General features: G+C 40.3%; 1 protein-coding gene across 6 annotated transcripts in view; it reads left to right on the forward strand.

Annotated features, from left to right (window-relative positions):
- The first annotated feature begins 8,963 nt into the window (after positions 1-8,963).
- VEZF1 (vascular endothelial zinc finger 1) overlaps positions 8,964-17,239 on the forward strand; it is a 28,005-nt gene continuing 19,729 nt past the window's right edge. For all 6 annotated transcript variants that reach the window (XM_026710144.2, XM_026710146.2, XM_026710147.2 and 3 more), the window contains exon 1: positions 8,964-9,227. In XM_026710144.2, coding sequence (XP_026565929.1) covers positions 9,195-9,227 — 33 coding nt within the window. In that variant the 5' untranslated portion in view covers positions 8,964-9,194. The remainder of the gene's footprint in view (positions 9,228-17,239) is intronic.

A 17,239-nucleotide genomic window follows, 5' to 3' on the forward strand; every position in this document is an offset into this window, starting at 1 on the left:
CAAGCCTTATCCTTCTCACATGCCATTGGTCACCATCTTTGCTTTTTGGAGTGCCATCTCCACCCCATAGGCAGGCCTGACTGCAGCCTTTGAGCTACATCTCCCTGGCCTAAACCTAAAGTTCTCATGGGTAATCAAGTCTGGTTAATTTAGCAACTTTAAAATGTCGAGAATACTTCAAAGTACATTGTAAGAGCTTTCTTCTGAAGCTAACCTAATGGAAAACTTTTAATAGGGTGGTTGATTTTCACTCCCTTGCTTTTATGAGCAGCTTGGAAAAACAGACATTTTGTTGAGCAGAGGATAGTAAGAAAAACGGGAAAAAAAGAGGAACAATTGTAAATTGACAAGTAAGACTTCTAATTCTCGATAAACCTGTTTTTTTCTGATTCACAAAGACTGTTTACCCTTTTAACCGCAAATGTAAACATTCTGTACTTTCTAAAATCTTATTTTAAATAGCTTCCCTTAAAGTAATATCCATTTTTGTTCCAAGCAGGATACGTTTGTCTGCCTTTATATGCAGTACCAGTTTCTGTTAATTGAATCATTATCTACAATGCTTTGCAATTTCATTCATTCGAAATAAGAATTAGATGCCTGCCTCTATGTTGTCTCTATTTCTGCTGCCAAAACTTTACTTTCTTCATGCCAATTCCACTTTCACACCATCGCCTTTTTCTCCCCAGGGAAAACAAACCCAGATTTTTGACAAGATGGAAAAAGGATTTAAGAAACCCAAGGAAAGCATAATGATAAGAAAGTCACAGAGATGCCCTGTTAAAAAAGCACCCAGTTGATCAAAGCGTGGTTCTTTCATATTCCGCACTTCTGTGGGAGCACCAAAGTGTTCTTAATTTGCTGGAGAATGTGAGAATTTTACCGAGTGTATAATTAAAACATTCCCTTTTAGAACAAGCTGGCTTGTCTCATAAACAGCCTTTTCTTTCCCACCGCATATGTAGCTTCAATTGCAGCTCAGTTTCTGAATTTCAACCAGGTGGTGTCATGGATTTTTTTTTTAACAACTACTTTACTTTCTCGCCTAGGATTTTTGGAGGATTGTTTTTATTTATTAGCTATAGCATGTGTGGAAACTCTGGAATAAGATGCAAAATGCCAACCCCACTGCTGTGTGCGCATATGAGTACACCAGAAAGGTGTATCTGGCTGTGAAATTGTAGAAGCAGGGGGCTGGGGTGTGACTTTGAAGCAGAAAAAGGCAGCCCAGGGAATCGATAACCCTCATCCCTCCTGTTTGGCATTCTGCAAGCTGCAGTGTGCAACCTTCAATTTCAGCTTATCATCACTGCAGTCAATTCCCTGCCTCCCTCCCTCCTTATTTTTTCCAATAGAAAAAGTAGTATATCCTTAGTGGGTTACAGATTGCAGCTTAATAGGGCATCTCTTTATCCAAGCAGCTGTATCAGCATCTTCCATCCTCTTTTCCTTCTTTTCCAGAGGTAAAGGAGAATACATCTGCGTGGTATGGCAGGTGAGGGGGGAGAGGAGAAAGATATTTTCCAAACAACAAACTGGGACTGCAAGGACAGATTGCAAAACTTTGGCTCTGCAGCTTCACAAACGATGCATTGATTACCTTTTTTTTTTTAAAAAAAATACATTTTCCCTTTTACCTTCATTACAACGTATGAAAAATCCCATTGGAATTTACAGGTTTGTCCAGAAGAAAATCCTTCAAAATGAGGGTTGTTGGAAGTACAATTTTTTAGGGTGGGGAAAGCAGAGGTAATGAGCTTAACCAATTCTGCAGATCTGTGGCAGTCTTTTTCCCCCTCTATCTCTCTCCTTTGGAAAGGTCTTCCAGACTTAAGACTTCCTAAAGGGTAGGGTGGTTTTCAAAGTTAGAATGCTTTCTGTGTTTCTCTGCTCCTGTATTTTTTTAATCAATAAAGATATTGGCACGTCAAACATGACTCTTGATGACAAATCCATACAATTCCTCTCCCCCCCTGCCCCCCCACTCACCATTTTACAAGAGTTGCCATTGTATCTTCCAGAATTTGAAATTCCTTTTTGGTCTCCCATCCAAGTACTAACCAATACCAAGTAGTTAATTAGGCTTTATTTACTGCCCAGCCCTTCTCACTGTCTCCTGTTCGTTACCAGTCAGCTGAGTTACAAAATTGGATCAATAGCTAAAAGCATTGAATTGATAATGCAAGTACCAATGGAAATATTACAATTTGGAAAAATAGTTAACAAGTTCAAATGTAGTTATAAGTTTAAATGTTCTGTGCTAAGCAGAACTGTGGAAATTGGAAATATGGCAATATCAAAATTTAATTGATAATGGCAGAGTGCGAAGAGCTTTGCCTGGAGTGCCCAGCGCAGTTGATAGGCGGGCCCTCCTGCCCAGCGGCGGAGCTCTCACCAAGGCAGCGAGTGCCTTCCCGCTGGACCCTCTGCTCATCCCGTCAGGGCCGCGCCAGAGCCGTGTGGGCTGGGCAGAGCCGGGAAAGCAAGCCGCGGGTGCTTCCCCGCCTGCCAAGCGAAAGAGCTGGGCTGACTGTTGTAATGACGAGGCAGTCAAGTTGTTTGATCATGAACAACTGAATCATGATGATCTTTATTGGAGTCTAGTCTTGCATTTATACACATTTTTAGTTATCCTCCATCACTGGTTAACTTTGGTTACTGCTTAACTTTCGTTACTGTTTAGCACAGTAATCCATACAATTAATTATCTCTAGTTAAAGTCTAACATATGTTTACTTCCTCTCTCTAACCCTCCTTTAGATTAGTGACTTTGTTTACCTGAGTTGTATTTGCTTGGAAACATTCTTTATTTGAGGTTTGCCATCCGAGATTGGAACATTCCTGCAATTATAACTCTACAGCCGACCCAAGCTTGCCTTCCTTCCCAAGTCCCTCCAGCCCGAACCCGAAGGGGCCACCAGGAGAGGCCGCCCGAGGCAGTGATAGCACCCACCCATCTGTGGAAAGGGAGGCAAGGCGACGGCCTGCGTTGCGTCCTCCTCTGAGCTGAGCCCCGCCGAGTCAGCGCCTCTGCCTGATGCCCGTTCCGCTGTAGCATTTGGAGCTGCTGGTGCATTTGGAGATGCGAGGGGATGGGGACGGGCTGGGCGAGGGGTGGAAAGGACGGGCAGCTTCGGGCTCTCTCCACCAGCCAGGGAAGCAGCGCTGCCATCACCTCACCTCCCTGTCTGGAGATGGGTGGGTGCTATCACTGCCTCGGGCAGCCTCTCCCGGTGGCTCCTTTGGGTTCGTGCTGGAGGGACTTGGGAAGGAAGCCAGGCTCAGGTCAGCCTGGCTCTTTTGCTTGGCAGGAGGGTGCGCACCCATGGCTCGCTTTCCTGGCTCTGCCCAGCCCACACGGCTCTGGCACGGCCCTGGTGGGATGAGCGGAGGGTCTGGTGGGGAGGTGCTTGCTGCCTTGGTGAGAGCTCTGCTGTCGGGAAGGAGGGCCCGCCTGTCAGCTGCGCTGGGCGCCCCAGGCGAAGCTCTTCGCACTCAGCCCAGCGCCAGGCAGGGATGGCGGCTGGGCGCTTCTCCCAAGGTGGGCCGATCCTGCGCTGTGGCCACGGGAGATTCGCCTCCCCACGTGGGGCTGGGCTGCCCTCTTGGGCAGGGGAGTCTTTGTTGTAGAAGGGCGTCATTTTAAAATAATTGCCTTTACCTTCGAAGGCAAAGGGAAGGCGGTGACAGGAGCGCCTGAAGCTGAGTGTCTCCACCGGGCTCCGGTTGAAGGGAAGAGCCCTGGCTGGCTGCACGTGGCTGCGCCAAATGCCACAGCATTGCTCTAAATGCCACGGCAGCAAGGGAGAAGGGAAAGCAATGGTGGCGGGAGGTCTCCCAATACGAAGTGCCCCAGCAACGTCGAGGTCAACATCCAAGCTGTCGCTGCCCACCCACCCGAGGATGCAAGGGGGGGAATTAAGTCAGCCCCGAAAAGATGGCCTAGCCGTTTTGGGCGGGGGGGGGGGTAAAAAAAAAAAGGTCCGGCCTTATTTTGTGAGAAACATGGTATTTGCTTCTTCAAATAATTTGGTTAACTATTCTGGGAAGCAAATTGCTTACATGGATTATTTTATGTGTGATTTTGCAGGATTCTCTTGTTTTAAAACTGCTATATTTTTGCTACAATTTTTGCATAATCTATTCTGCCAGCTGTGGGTAGATGCAAAATGTTTTAAAACTTACTGTTTTAATTTCATCAGCTTTTTTTAAAAAATGCACACAAATGTTTAATGCCGACATTCTTTACTGGCTATAGAAGAATGTGCTTAAATAGTTGATAACTTTTTTACTTGGAGCAATGTGAGAGGCAGTTTAAGTTTGAACAGATATGCTAAATCTTAATTTGTTTAATTTTGACTTTATAAGCCTAACGTAATTGTGTGGAATCCAGCCATAGTGGAAACTATAGTTGAAGAAAACTATGGACTATTTTAGCTATCATAAACTCAGTCTTGATGGTGCCAGATAAAGCAAATTAACTGTACACATTTAGGGATTGAATTTACTGTTTCAACTGTCCAGTGAATGTTAGGGTAAGCTATACTATATATGGCCAAGAAAGTAGTAAATATTGGACTAGTAATATTTTGCCCAAGTGGTAGTATGTAATTGTAAGAATAAATTGAGGGTCCATTCATATTTAGTAATCCAAGTTCAATTTGGATTACTATTGAACTTTTTACAATTTTGTTTATAGTTGGCTTTAATGGAAAAACTACCCACATCCTATTTTTGTTCCTGGGTATGTATTATGCTTGGATAACTAATCATTACTTAAAAACTAATGTTTGGACTTTGAATGGGAGATTTTGGAGTATATAGTTATTCAAAAGACGGTATTTTAAAAGGTATCTTTTTACATTTTAGTGTAATAGAATGGTCTCCTTGCTCATCCTGTTTCTAGTGGTAAAATAATTGACTAAATTTAATAAAACGGTAAGTACACACATGACTTGGCTTTACTATTAGTCGCTCCCTCTACTTTTGTAGACACTGGACCTAAATGGTTTAACAACACATTTACCTGTGGTTACTCAACTCAATTTTCTGGGTTCACATAACACACTGAACTAGAAACTAACCACATGCATGCTGGGCTTACACAACGCTACTGTAGGCTAAAATGTGGGTCAGCTTTTGGTTCAGTAGATTCTGTAAATATGAATAGAGCAGTACAGAAAAAAATGATGCATGACAGTACTTTTTGGTAGCTCCCATTTATTTAACAAAACTAATTAAAATTAGAGACCTTTCAGGATTGCTGGGAGATTTCAAAAACATGTGGGAGATACTATCACAAAATAGAACATGGTGAAGTACAGGTAATCTTCGACTTAACGATCATCTGTTTAGTAACCATTCAAAGTTATGATAGCACTGAAAAAGGTGACTTATGACTGGTCCACATACTTGCAGCCATTGCAGCACTGTGTCATGTGATCAAAATTTGGGCATTTGGCAACTGGCATTTATGATAATTGCAGAATTCTGGGGTCATGTGATCATCCTTTGTAACTTTTCCAGCCAGCTTTTCTCATTGGCAAAGTCTGTGGGGATTTGCTGGATTCACTCAATGATCCTGTGATTCACTTAACTGCAGTAATTTGCTTAATAACCATGGCAAAAAAAAAATCATAAAATTGAACATGACTCACTTAACTGCCTTGCTCGGCAACAGAAATTCTGGTTCGAATTGTTGTTGTAAGTCGAGGATTACCTGCATTGCATTTTACAGAATGATGGCTATTGGCCATCTTTCAGAAAAACAATTTGTAAGTATCTTCTCTAGCTCTCTGCTCTCTAACATACATACAGAAAGCTGCCTATTCCCTGACTAGAAGATATCCAAGGTCCCTTCCAACCACATTATTTTATGTTCTATGATTATATTTGCTGCTTTTCTTGGAAGCAAATTGTTGGCCTGCAGCCTACCCTGTTTTTTAAGAAAACTTCTGGGGCCCAGGATCATCTTGATATTGGAGAGTGCTTTGTTTTGCAGCATGCCACTGTTCCAAATTGTTAAATGATGTATATGTGGAGGTAGAGGTGTAGTGGGGGGAGAGGCCTAGAGATGTCAAGGAAAGTATCTAGCAGAGAAAAGTGGTTCTTTTACTCTTGTGTGGATATTGAATAAATGATTTGCTTTTATCTCTAAAGGGGCAGTTACTCAGATGCTAAGTGGATAGATATATCAACTGATCAACTGTTTAATAAAATCACCTAAAATCTTCTGGGATGACAACCAACTCTACTGTGGCAGGAAGAGATAGGATCATTTACTACCATATCTTAATGGGTTAAAATCAAATTTAAAAAAATATATTTAGCATGAAGAAGCAAGTTGGTATTGAATAACTCAAGTGGATTTGAATTTTTTTTCCCGCTACTATATTGAAGATATCAAGATGCTGATCTGGCAGCTGAGATCTTCTGTTTGACTGTTTCCCAAGTTGTTTAAAGAAAACTACCTGTACATTCTCAGCTTTGAATCCCCCCCTCCCTTTCACTCTGTAATATGGGATAGATAATGCTCACAAAGTGGCTATAGGGATTATATAAAGTGTTTTGAAGCACTTAAAACCCTCCAAACCTGTTGCATTATATGCTGTATTTTTTTTAGTAATCCTGGCATTAGTTGTTAAATTCCATTTCTTTGCCTTTGCTGTCTGTAGACTTATATGAAGTCTTGCATGAAGCCTTCCAGGAGGACAAGAATTATATGTAACCTGCCAAAAGACTGTGGGATTGAAGGGGCTAGAAATAAATGAAATTCAGGCTAGTGGCAAGGAAGCAGGTGCGCATGGACCATTTCCAAGAGGAGGGTCAAGTGTTTTTTTGTAAGTGCTCAGTTCTTTTGATGCTTGGACTCTTTAATTGTTCAATCCACAAACCACTTGGGTGGGAGGCTACAAATGCAATAGGATTTTAACCCCTTTAGCAGCATTACCTGTGATTTTAGGATTGGATAAGGAAGAGGTAATCTCTGTCTTTGAGCTAGGTAATTAAATCAAAGGAGTTAGCCCTATTATACAGTTGAGCAAACACAGTGTAAAATTTGTGGGTTAATGCCAAAGAAATCCAGTGTTGTCACTGGACTTACCTGTATTTCTGGACCACTGTATCAATGCTAGTAAAGTTGAGCTTAATTATGTGGTCAGAAACAACTTGAGAAAAAGGCCATCACTATTTTTAATTGACAAACTGTGAGTTCCAGAAATGAAAATGGGGGAGAGAAATATTTATTAGATATTAAAGCTAGGTTCACAGATGAAAATATGTTTTAATCATGTTGTTCAAGGAGCTATAATGGCTGGATTTACATCTCAAATTATAAATCGTGATTTACAGACCATGTTATCTAGGTTCATGCAACATGTTAAAAGGACAATTGGCATATTAGTTAAGTGAGCTCTGAATCCATCCTATTGTGCTAAAATTATTAAAGCTGCAATGTGTTGTAATATTTGGTTGGCAATGGGTTGGGTTTTATGAATTGCCATGAATATGGAAATAAGATTCAATCAAAATTGAATGAGAGATACCAACAATATAAAAGCACCTATTCTTTGATTCAGTTGGAAAATAGGTATTGGGTAGTATAATTTTAACAACTTAATTTATTTTGAAATGCGCAATGTTGCCAGATAGAAAATTGTTGTAACTGAATGCCATCAATCTTGAATAACTTTCTAATATAGTCCTGTCCTAAAAATAGAGCTTAGAGTCTGCAGTAAGCCTGTTTAATGTTAATTGGAATTACTTCCAGGTTCATTAGGATTGGACTGTCTTTTGCACGCCAGGGAGTAGGCTTTTAATGGTTATTTCTATTCTCTTCAGGGCTACAGTGCAAAGGATCAGATATATAATCTTTAACTACTAAATGCAACTTGCTTCCCAGTGAAATGGATAAGGTTTTGCCTTTGCCTCCAGGAAACCCTGGAAGGAGAGAAGCATTCAACTTCTCCAGCCCTTTGGGGGTCTGCTGAGTTTGGGATTTGGCTCTCCTGGTGACTTACTCCTGAGTAAATGCTCCCAAGGCCATGTCCCCTGGGCTGCTTTATAACCTCTGCCAGCTTTTGGGGAGTTGATATTATATCCACCCGAGGGTCTCCATTATTGGCTCATCACTAACTTGAAACCACTGAGGAAAAGGCCAAAGTCTAAGGGAAAATGTGCCCTTGTGAAAACCTCTTGAGGTTTCCTGAGGCGATTCCCCCGCCCCTCCCCGCCATGAGGAAAGCTGTGATTTGAGAATGGGCTTCTCCTACTTTGAAACAAATCCGAGTGTCCAAATTTGGACATTTTTTTTAAAAAAAGAAGCCGATTACAATAGTGGGGCAGTTAGGGAATTCCCGCTCCTCGAGCTGCCTGGAGAGGCCTTTCTGCCCTTTCCCCCGCCAGAGAGCACGCTCCGTTTCAAAGCGACAGCGAGGGGCGGAGGGGGGGGAGCGAGTTTGAGGGACCAGCCCCGGCCTTCACCCTCTCCTCCATCTTCCCAGCGCTCAAAAGAGGCTCCAGCGCGGTTTCCTCCCCCCGCTACATTTTTTTTTTATAATCCCCCTCAGCCGCTTGAGAGCGGGCCGTCCCATTCTCAGCCTCGGCAGGGGCGCCCGCCTCGCGCCCCCCACGCCCGACGCTGCACCCGCGCACGCCCCCCGCCTCGCACCGCCAGGAAGCAGTGGAGAGCCGGGCGCGCGTCCGCCCCCTTCCCCCACCAGCCCCGGCTCGGCTTGTCTGGTTCTCCTCGCTTCTTTCCTTTCTCCCACCCCCCGTTGGCGGCGATGGTACAGCCCGGGGGTTAGCGGAAGCGCGGCCGCTCAGGCGCTGCCATGTTGAGCCGCCTCCGCCTCCTTCGCCGCCGCCGCAGCAGCAGAGGCAGCCGCCGCCGCTTGTGCTTTGTTGTCGGCTCCATGTAGCTGGGGGCCCGGGGGAGGGAGGCGGGGAGGGGGGCGGGCGGGGGAGAGCGCGGCCCAGGCGAGCCAGCCAAGCAGGCAGGAAGAGCGAGCGCGGCGAGGAGCCGCCGCCGCCGCCAGGACCAGGCCGCTGGGCCTGAGGAGAAACCATTTATATAGAGAGCGACGAGAAGACATTTATTTTTTACCCCCCCCCCTCTCTCTCTCCTTCTGCGAACGGCTCCTCCTCCTCCTCCTCTTCTTCCCCCCCTCCCCTTCCTTTCTCCCGGCCGCAAAACCATGGAGGCCAATTGGACCGCGTTCCTTTTTCAGGTGAGGGGGAGAACAACGCCCGACCGTTAAATATTTTATTTTAAATTTTTTTTTTCGGTTTTATTTTCGGCTCCTTAGAACAACATCAACACCAACCGACCATCCAACCAACCTCCCCCAAAGGCGGCCAGCGTGCCCCCCCTTCCCGCTTAGGCCTCTTCGCCGGAGGAAGAATCCGGCCGGCTGGCTGGCTCTGTCAGCAGCGGGCGCCCTCTCTTTTCTCTGCCGCCTCCCCCCCCGCAGCGCAGCGCAGACGTCGGGGGAGAGAAATAGCGGGAGGAGGAAGAGGAGGAGAATCTGGTTGCGCTCGCCAGCGCCGTGGGAGGCCAACGGGAGCGCGTTTTCTCCCGCTTTCCCCCCCATAAATAGCTGCTTTCCTCCTCAGCGCGAGGCGGCCCCCCCCCCGCACAACCTTCGCACGCACGCAGAACTAAAAGCGACCTTCTTTCCCCCTTTTGGGGCGGGGGGGGGCGCAGAAGAAAAGAGAGGAGAGTTAAGCCGTGTGGTCTGGGACGGGGCTGTGTGTGTGTGAGGGGGGGTTATTTTTCTACTTTTTAAAGCTTTGTTCCCAATAGCGTTGGCCGTTCCCCGCCAAACTTATTTCCCCGGGTTTTTTTTTTCTTTTCTTTCTGTTTCGTGTTCACGAAAAGGAGAATAATGCTCTTATTGTGATTGGGATCATGGGGTGTTTTTGGTTTTGGAGGCTTCTCGCTTTGGACCACAGTCCTGTCCTGGTTGCGGTTGTTTTTTTTTTTTAACGAGGGAAAAAAAAAAGATTCTTTCTCCTTCTCTCTCCGGTGCTTTAATTTTGGTTTAAAGATTGCAACTAATTTATTTATGGGGCTTATTACACCCTGCTCTCCATCCCCTACTGTTCCCCCTTGCTGCATTTAATTTATTTTTTATTTTTCTTCCCTCCGGTTATTTAGAGCGATTTCATCAAATTCCCACTGTGGGAGGTTTTTTTCCCTACTCTTTTCCTTGGCTCAAAATTTTTGCTGCATTCCTTGTCTCTTGAATAGATTGCAGTATTACTCTCCTGCTCCTACATCCACTCTCTGTTTTCTTCTTCCCTCTCAACGTTTCCGAGAGATACTCAAAATTATTTTCTTATCCCATGTACTACAAAATGGGATTCTGTACACACTTCCCTGGCTTGCTTGAAAATCTCTCCATCTTGTGTTTTCAAGCAGCCTATTTTCTCTCTCCTCCAGTACTTCGGCAGCTTTATCATTGTCTTTTCTTGTTTCTCTGGGATTCCTGACTCCCTCCCTTGCGGATATGCGATTCTCCATACATTTTACTTCAGTCTCCAGTAATGTTTGCTTTGAATTATTTTCTTCTGTTACTTCATATTAAAGCATCATTCCCCTCTTGTTTATTTCTTCTACTCACTTTTACTGTTTACTTTGCATGCTTCCTTATTTTGTAATTGCAGTTGTTTCCCATCATATTGCTATCATTGGCATTCCCATTAGCTTTTAAGATGCCACATGAGCATGTAGGTGGTGATCTGTGCTGTATTAGACTTAGTCACCCTGGAATTAATTTCTGGCTGTTACATTTTCTGCCTTCTGCACATAACGTTACCCTTGATTGTCACTTTTTAAACATATTCATGGTTGTTTATTCTATTTTCTTTTCACCATCTTTGTTCATGGGAATATGGGTTCTTTTATTTTGTATGCAGTATTCTACTTTTGTCTCCATTGCTACTACCTCCTGTTGTCTTCCATTTTTGAAGTGCGCTACTTATCTTTATGCATGACAAATTTAGACTCTTCCACGGCGGCGTATAACTTGGTCCTCCAATTTTTTTCTGCTATGTTGTCTGCTTTTGTACTTTGCTCCCCACTTTTATTTATCCAGCTCTTCCTAAGAAGTCATTGTCACCATTACTTTCTTTTGCTCCCCAGTGTTGTCTTTCATTCCATCTGCCTTTTAATTTTGCTATTTTTTCTTTCATTGTCATCTCTTAAAGTAAGATCCTCTTTTACCACTTTCTGCTTTGCAGTTCTAGCTTTATGACTTTGTCTTCCTTTCTCCTTTTTATAAACATGTATCAAGATGCTTCATTGTATCTTACCCTTTCTTTTAAAAAACAGGCGGTTTATCTACTCAGTTGTCTTTTGTTCTGCTCTGCTCTTTAGCCTTTAACCTATTTTTCCTCTCTGCTAATCTGCCACATTAAAGCATTTGTTTTCCTGATTCTTTTTGCTGCAACTCTGGGAAATGCTTCATGTCTATTTTAAATTATTTTATGAGATTGTCTGCTTGATAACTTGATAACATCTTCAACTTAATAATAATATATTAATATTCAGAGGCAGTCATTTAAGTTATCCCTTAGCTAGATACAGGTTATGTTTTAGTCTGTTTTGACAATTCAGAAGAATGACACTGTTTACTGACACTGAATTAAAATTAACATTGGGACAGAAGTGATTTCATGATGGTGGTGATGATGGATAGGGTAGTTTGAAAGAAAACATTCAGCTTTTTTTGCTTGAGCTAAAAAAAAAAACCTTGCTCAAGAGAAAATTCCAGAGATTGTTCTCATCAAATTTGGACTAAGTAGTATAAAGCATGTCTTCAAGTCAAGCTGTGATTTCTTTACAAAAAGGACTGCTAAGAACTGTTAAGGTTTCTAGAAAATAAAATAAAAATGATGGTACATATCTTGCAAGTTGAGTCATTTGAAAGCATCAATCTTCTCTAAGGAATGCTGCATACCAGATTACTTTGTCTTTAAATCTACAAGCCAGATGAGAACCTAGGTTATAATACATTTTCCTTTTTTAGCTTGAAACTGTATATACTAATTACAATACCTCTTCTCTTTCCTGAAGGTAAAATAATACCCTACAAATTATGAGTTTGCGTCATTTGCCCACTTAGTTTTCTGTTCTTTTTAAAATGCAAAGCATGACTCCAGTTTGAAAACATGATATTGTAGGAATAAATCTGAGGTGAATGCACTGCAGTCTTTCTTTTCTAAAAGCAAAAGTCTTCCAAGTACAAGATGAGTCACTTGCTTAGGTACCCAGTCTCTGGAAACAGGCTTAGAACATGATATTGGGATTTATTTGATCTTATAATTCATACCAAAGTTTGTGTTCTTAACTACATACAGTAGGCATAAAGTGATTTATTATTAACAATTATGAAATATGTATAGTTCAGTTAAAAATGTAATTCGGTAAGTTCTGAATTCTATTAATCTGTATACCGAATATTGCATGAATTAGGAAGTAATGGCTATCCTCTCTGAATCCTTGTGGAATATTTTTTTTTTAAATAACCACCTAATTGATAGAATGTGGATTGTGGTGGGTTACAATGGTGTTTTCAAAACCTTGTTTTGAAAAGCTGTTATAGATGGAAATTTGCATTTTTTTCATTCACTACAGTAAATAGGTAAAATGTTAGAATCAGTTCTTAAAAGTCATCTTCAATCCTTGGGTTTAAAATTAAAAATGGTATTGATTGTTATGCCTCCTTATACTAAGTATAGTTTTTGGTAGCTAAATATATTTCTGGCTTATATTAGAATTAACGTGTTTTAAAACAGTCTTTAAGTTGCCTAGAAAGTTCAGGCTGCATGTTAATAAGACATCATGCATCTAATAGCTCATTCAAGTTATGATTCACTGATGCTAATTAGCTACTCTGACATCAAGATACAATGCAAAAAAACTTTGCCTCTAGCAACAGAACTTTGTAGTGCCAAATTTTTCCACTCTAGGTTCATATAATGAATCATACTTTTGTTTTATTATAAAAATCCCATTCATAAAATAGAAATCCAAAAAGTATAGAATATGTATAAGATGCACCAAATAAACCATGCTTTTAATTTAGATCCTTGGTGTGGCTTTACAGGAGAAGGCAGGACTCAAAGGAATATACCTTTAAAAATATTATTAAATGCTTTTGTTGTACATGTTTTTATTTACAAATTCTTAAGACCACTTTATAGGGTATAACATAAACAGCAACAAGATTTTTAGAATTGGTTAACATTTTTCTGTTTTAGGAAGTAAGAGCTGTCCAAATAATGCCTGCCTACCATTAGACAAAATAAGCTGGCAACTTCAGGCAAGTAGAATTGTAGTACATGAATGGCACCAACTTGACTTTTATTGTAATGTTTTCAGTTTCATGTGCAAAATAATTTATTCAGTTCTTAGCATACTGAATGCATTGGACTAAAAGGGTGGCATCTTTGACTGTGACTCAAACAAACTAGTCAATAACTGGGTTAATTTGGGGTTGGGGGGTCAATGTGCATATAACCTTTGTAATGGAAGGTATCAAAATGAGTTATGACATTAGTAAAGATTTGAGGCAAACACATATAAGAGCTTACAAATTATAGCTGCTTGAACCTTGCCTAGAGGATATGGTCTTTTAAAGAATTGCACTTTTCCATCTTCAGATTCTGTATTTTGTGCTCTTAGGTCAGGAATCTGCTGCTGGAGAACTTGGGCTAGAACTGTATTTCAAATTATTTTTCAATTGCACAGAGAAACAAAACTGGGTTTTTGCTGTCTAGTACTGTTTAGCATTGGGCATTGCTGAAAGAAAGTGGAATGGATTCTGCCCTGCTACTTTATATTCCCTAAATTTTCTTAAGATGTGTGGTCTTCAGCTTGCAATATATATAGTAAATAAAGAGGCATACAGTTCTAGTTTACTTTTCAGCATTGTGTTTGGTTGTATTGTTTCATTGCTCAAAAAGCTGGTAGCAGAATCATTTAGGTGAAGTCCTTATGGAAAGTGGAATCTTGTGTTGAGGTCATTCTCTGGTTACCATTCTCCATGCTATCAAATACGCTTGTTTTTTTGAAATGCAGGCTATGCTTGCAGATCTTGATATTTTTCTTAGCCAACAATGATTTGTGCAGCTAAAATAGATTTTGGGGACACAGCATAGAGCCTATTCTGAAAGCTACTTGCAATTAAAGGATAAAACAGCTGCAGGCATTGCTCCCATCTCCAGTAAGTGATTAATTTTTACAGTACTGGTGTTGACGGAATTAAAATTAACTAGTATATAGCAACAATAGCCAAATTAAAAACATCTGGTCATATTTTTATCCCAATTCTTCAGATTGGAATACAGGGAAATATCTTTGCATAGACAAACCTGTTTTCAGCTGTCCCAGGTCCTGGCTAGAAATGCTTTCTCATTTCCACATCTCTGTTCTCATGCACAAATGTAGTAGACAAAGACAGAAGACTAGTCAGAAAAGCTGAAGAGCAAAATCACTCAATTGCCATTTCCTGTCTTATAGTGTGGGTAATAGATTGTGGAAGCTTGGCAAATCATGTTATGGATCACCAGCTGGTCTTTTCGTGCCTAAAAAGTATGAGCTATTTGACTTAGATCAGACTATTCAAGTGGAAAAAATCCTGTTGAAATGCAACTCATGAGAGTGTTGCATGTTGTAGGCTGGGGCTGGGATCCAAAGAACTCTTAAGTAGCTTGGGGGTGGGGCATTCAATCAGCTTTTGTCAGACAAAAGCCTTCTGTGTTTCATGATAAACTGCTTTTGAAATGGAGTGTTTCAAAACTAACTTGTGATGATGCATATAGTGCAAGATTTTGGGAGAGCTTTAGAAAGTCTTTAGCCTGATTTTCTGCATTAAGCATACAGTACTGCGACCTTTTAACTTTTAAGAAAACTATTTCTAGCTGTAAACATTTCTGAAAATCTTTGTTTTTGTTGCTATCATTATTGTTTCTCTTAGATGTGAACTTATAGAATAGAAAAGAAAGTTATGTAGCTGTTGGTAGTGGTGGTATACAAAGAATGGTTCTTCCAAAATGTGGTTGTTTTAAAAAAACTTTTCTACCAAAGTGTGTTCAGTGTCATCAAGTCAAATCTGTTTCAACCACTATTGTAATGGTTCAGAATAAGAACAATCCTGCCTATGATTAATTCTGTTTAAGCCTAAGTAAGGACAACCAGTATTTTTTTAATATTTTTATCCTAATTTTTCAGGGACTAACCTATAAAACAGTAAAGACAATTTTATAATGACAAGTGAATTAATAGATCAAACTTAGTTCATTTCTTTAGGTAGCAGTTCATTTGGAGTATCTAAAGACTTGAGGAAAGTTATAGGATCTAAGGCTAATATTGTACAAATAGTCCTTAACTTAACAGTTCATTTAGTGACTGTTCAAAGTTACAACGGCACTGAAAAAAGTGACATGACCATTTTTCACACAACCATTGCATCCTCATGGTCATGTGATCAAAATTCAGATGCCTGGCAACTGACTCATATTTATGATGGTTGCAATGTTCCAGGGTCATGTGATTCCCTTTTGTGACCTTCTGCCAAGCAAAGTCAATGGGAAAAACCAGATTCACTTAATTATTTTATTAACTTAACAATTACAGTGAAAATTGTTCTTCTTCCTATTCTCTCAGCTTACACTCTATATTTTTAACATGGTAATAGAAACATTAAAAATACATTATATCTGCTTTATCTCTCAGGTGGTAGGACCCTCTGTAAAATAAGTTACTTGAACCATATCTCATTCTGTAACTTATTTGTTTCTGTTCCCATGCATAGTGATAAAATGAATAGAATAGAATAGAATAGAATAGAATAGAATAGAATAGAATAGAATAGAATAGAATAGAGTTCTTTATTGGCCAAGTTTGATTGGACACACAAGGAATTTGTCTTGGTGCATATGTTCTCAGTGTACATAAAAGAAAAAATACATTTGTCAAAAGTCAAGAATCATAAGGTACAACACTTAATAATAGCCATGAGGTACAATAAGCAATCAAATCATACTAGGAAACAGTCAATAAAAATAGTTAGGATACAAGCAACAAGGTTACAGTCATACGTGGAAGGAGATGGGTGAAAGGAAGGATGGGAGGATTAATAGTAATAGATCTCCAGGCTTCAAACTGAGAATAGTTTTAGAAATCAATATTTTGGAATTATGACCTCTAATTTCCTTCTAAATGCTTTTTTTCCAAGCAGTAGCTGACAAAAAAGATTATTTCTTATTTTCTCCTGTTTTCAATTGCTTGGAATGCCATAGTCATTCTATTATACTGTATTGTTTCAGAAGGTATGAATTTCAAATTCATATTCTGTAGATTACTTTCTAGCTGAGACAATCCACTTGCAAGTAACTGAATCAACTAGTTCTTTGTTTCTCTAACTGTGGTTACAACCAGGCTGTTTCATGGCTTTGCTTCAGAAGCTAAAGCCTATCATTGTGCTATTCTTTGTTATGTATTCACAATCTAATAAAGTAAACTGGGTACTTATAATTATATTCGTAACTTGTAGTTACCAAATAGTCTCTCATTAAGATAGAGATCATGTAATATGTTGAATATCATGAAATACACCCAGTCATTAACTCAAAAATTGCTCCCCTCGGGGAATCAAAAGATGGGTTGCTGTAATGAGCACCTTACCACATCCCTTTGTGATGAGTGCCTGTGTTTAGAAAATAAATGGCTTATTGGGGAAATCACTGCGGGTAAAATTATGTAACTGTAGTATCATCTAGGGTTCTTTGGCTAAGGATTGGTTTTTATTTTATATAGGGAAAAAAAAGATTCCTACATGGTTTTGTTTATAAGTGAAAATTGTTAATTTTTGAGTTGCCAAGACTATAATTTATAAATGCTCTCATGTAGACAGCAGATGTACGGTGTAATAGTTTTCAGACCGTCTTATTGAAAACACTAGAGTTATTTTGGAAATTTTTAGTTTTCCCAGTCAGAAATTCAGTATATGATAGGTATGAAATAAGCTTATTAAGAATGTGTATGCCTTTCCACACAAGGTGCAGATTTGTACCACAACTCATTGTTGCAAACTAACTAGAAAAAATGAACTAGGGTGTGTATACTTGGATTAAGACATAAGATGGGAATAAGATAAGAATAATAAAAGACAGTGATGTTCAGTTTTGAGGTCCCTGGACTGTGTATGACCACCAAATTGCTTTCCATGGCCTT

The sequence above is a fragment of the Pseudonaja textilis genome, chromosome 1 (assembly GCF_049901715.1).
Source record: "Pseudonaja textilis isolate UNSWEBS1 chromosome 1, rPseTex1.2, whole genome shotgun sequence".
In the NCBI taxonomy this organism is placed as follows: domain Eukaryota; kingdom Metazoa; phylum Chordata; class Lepidosauria; order Squamata; family Elapidae; genus Pseudonaja; species Pseudonaja textilis.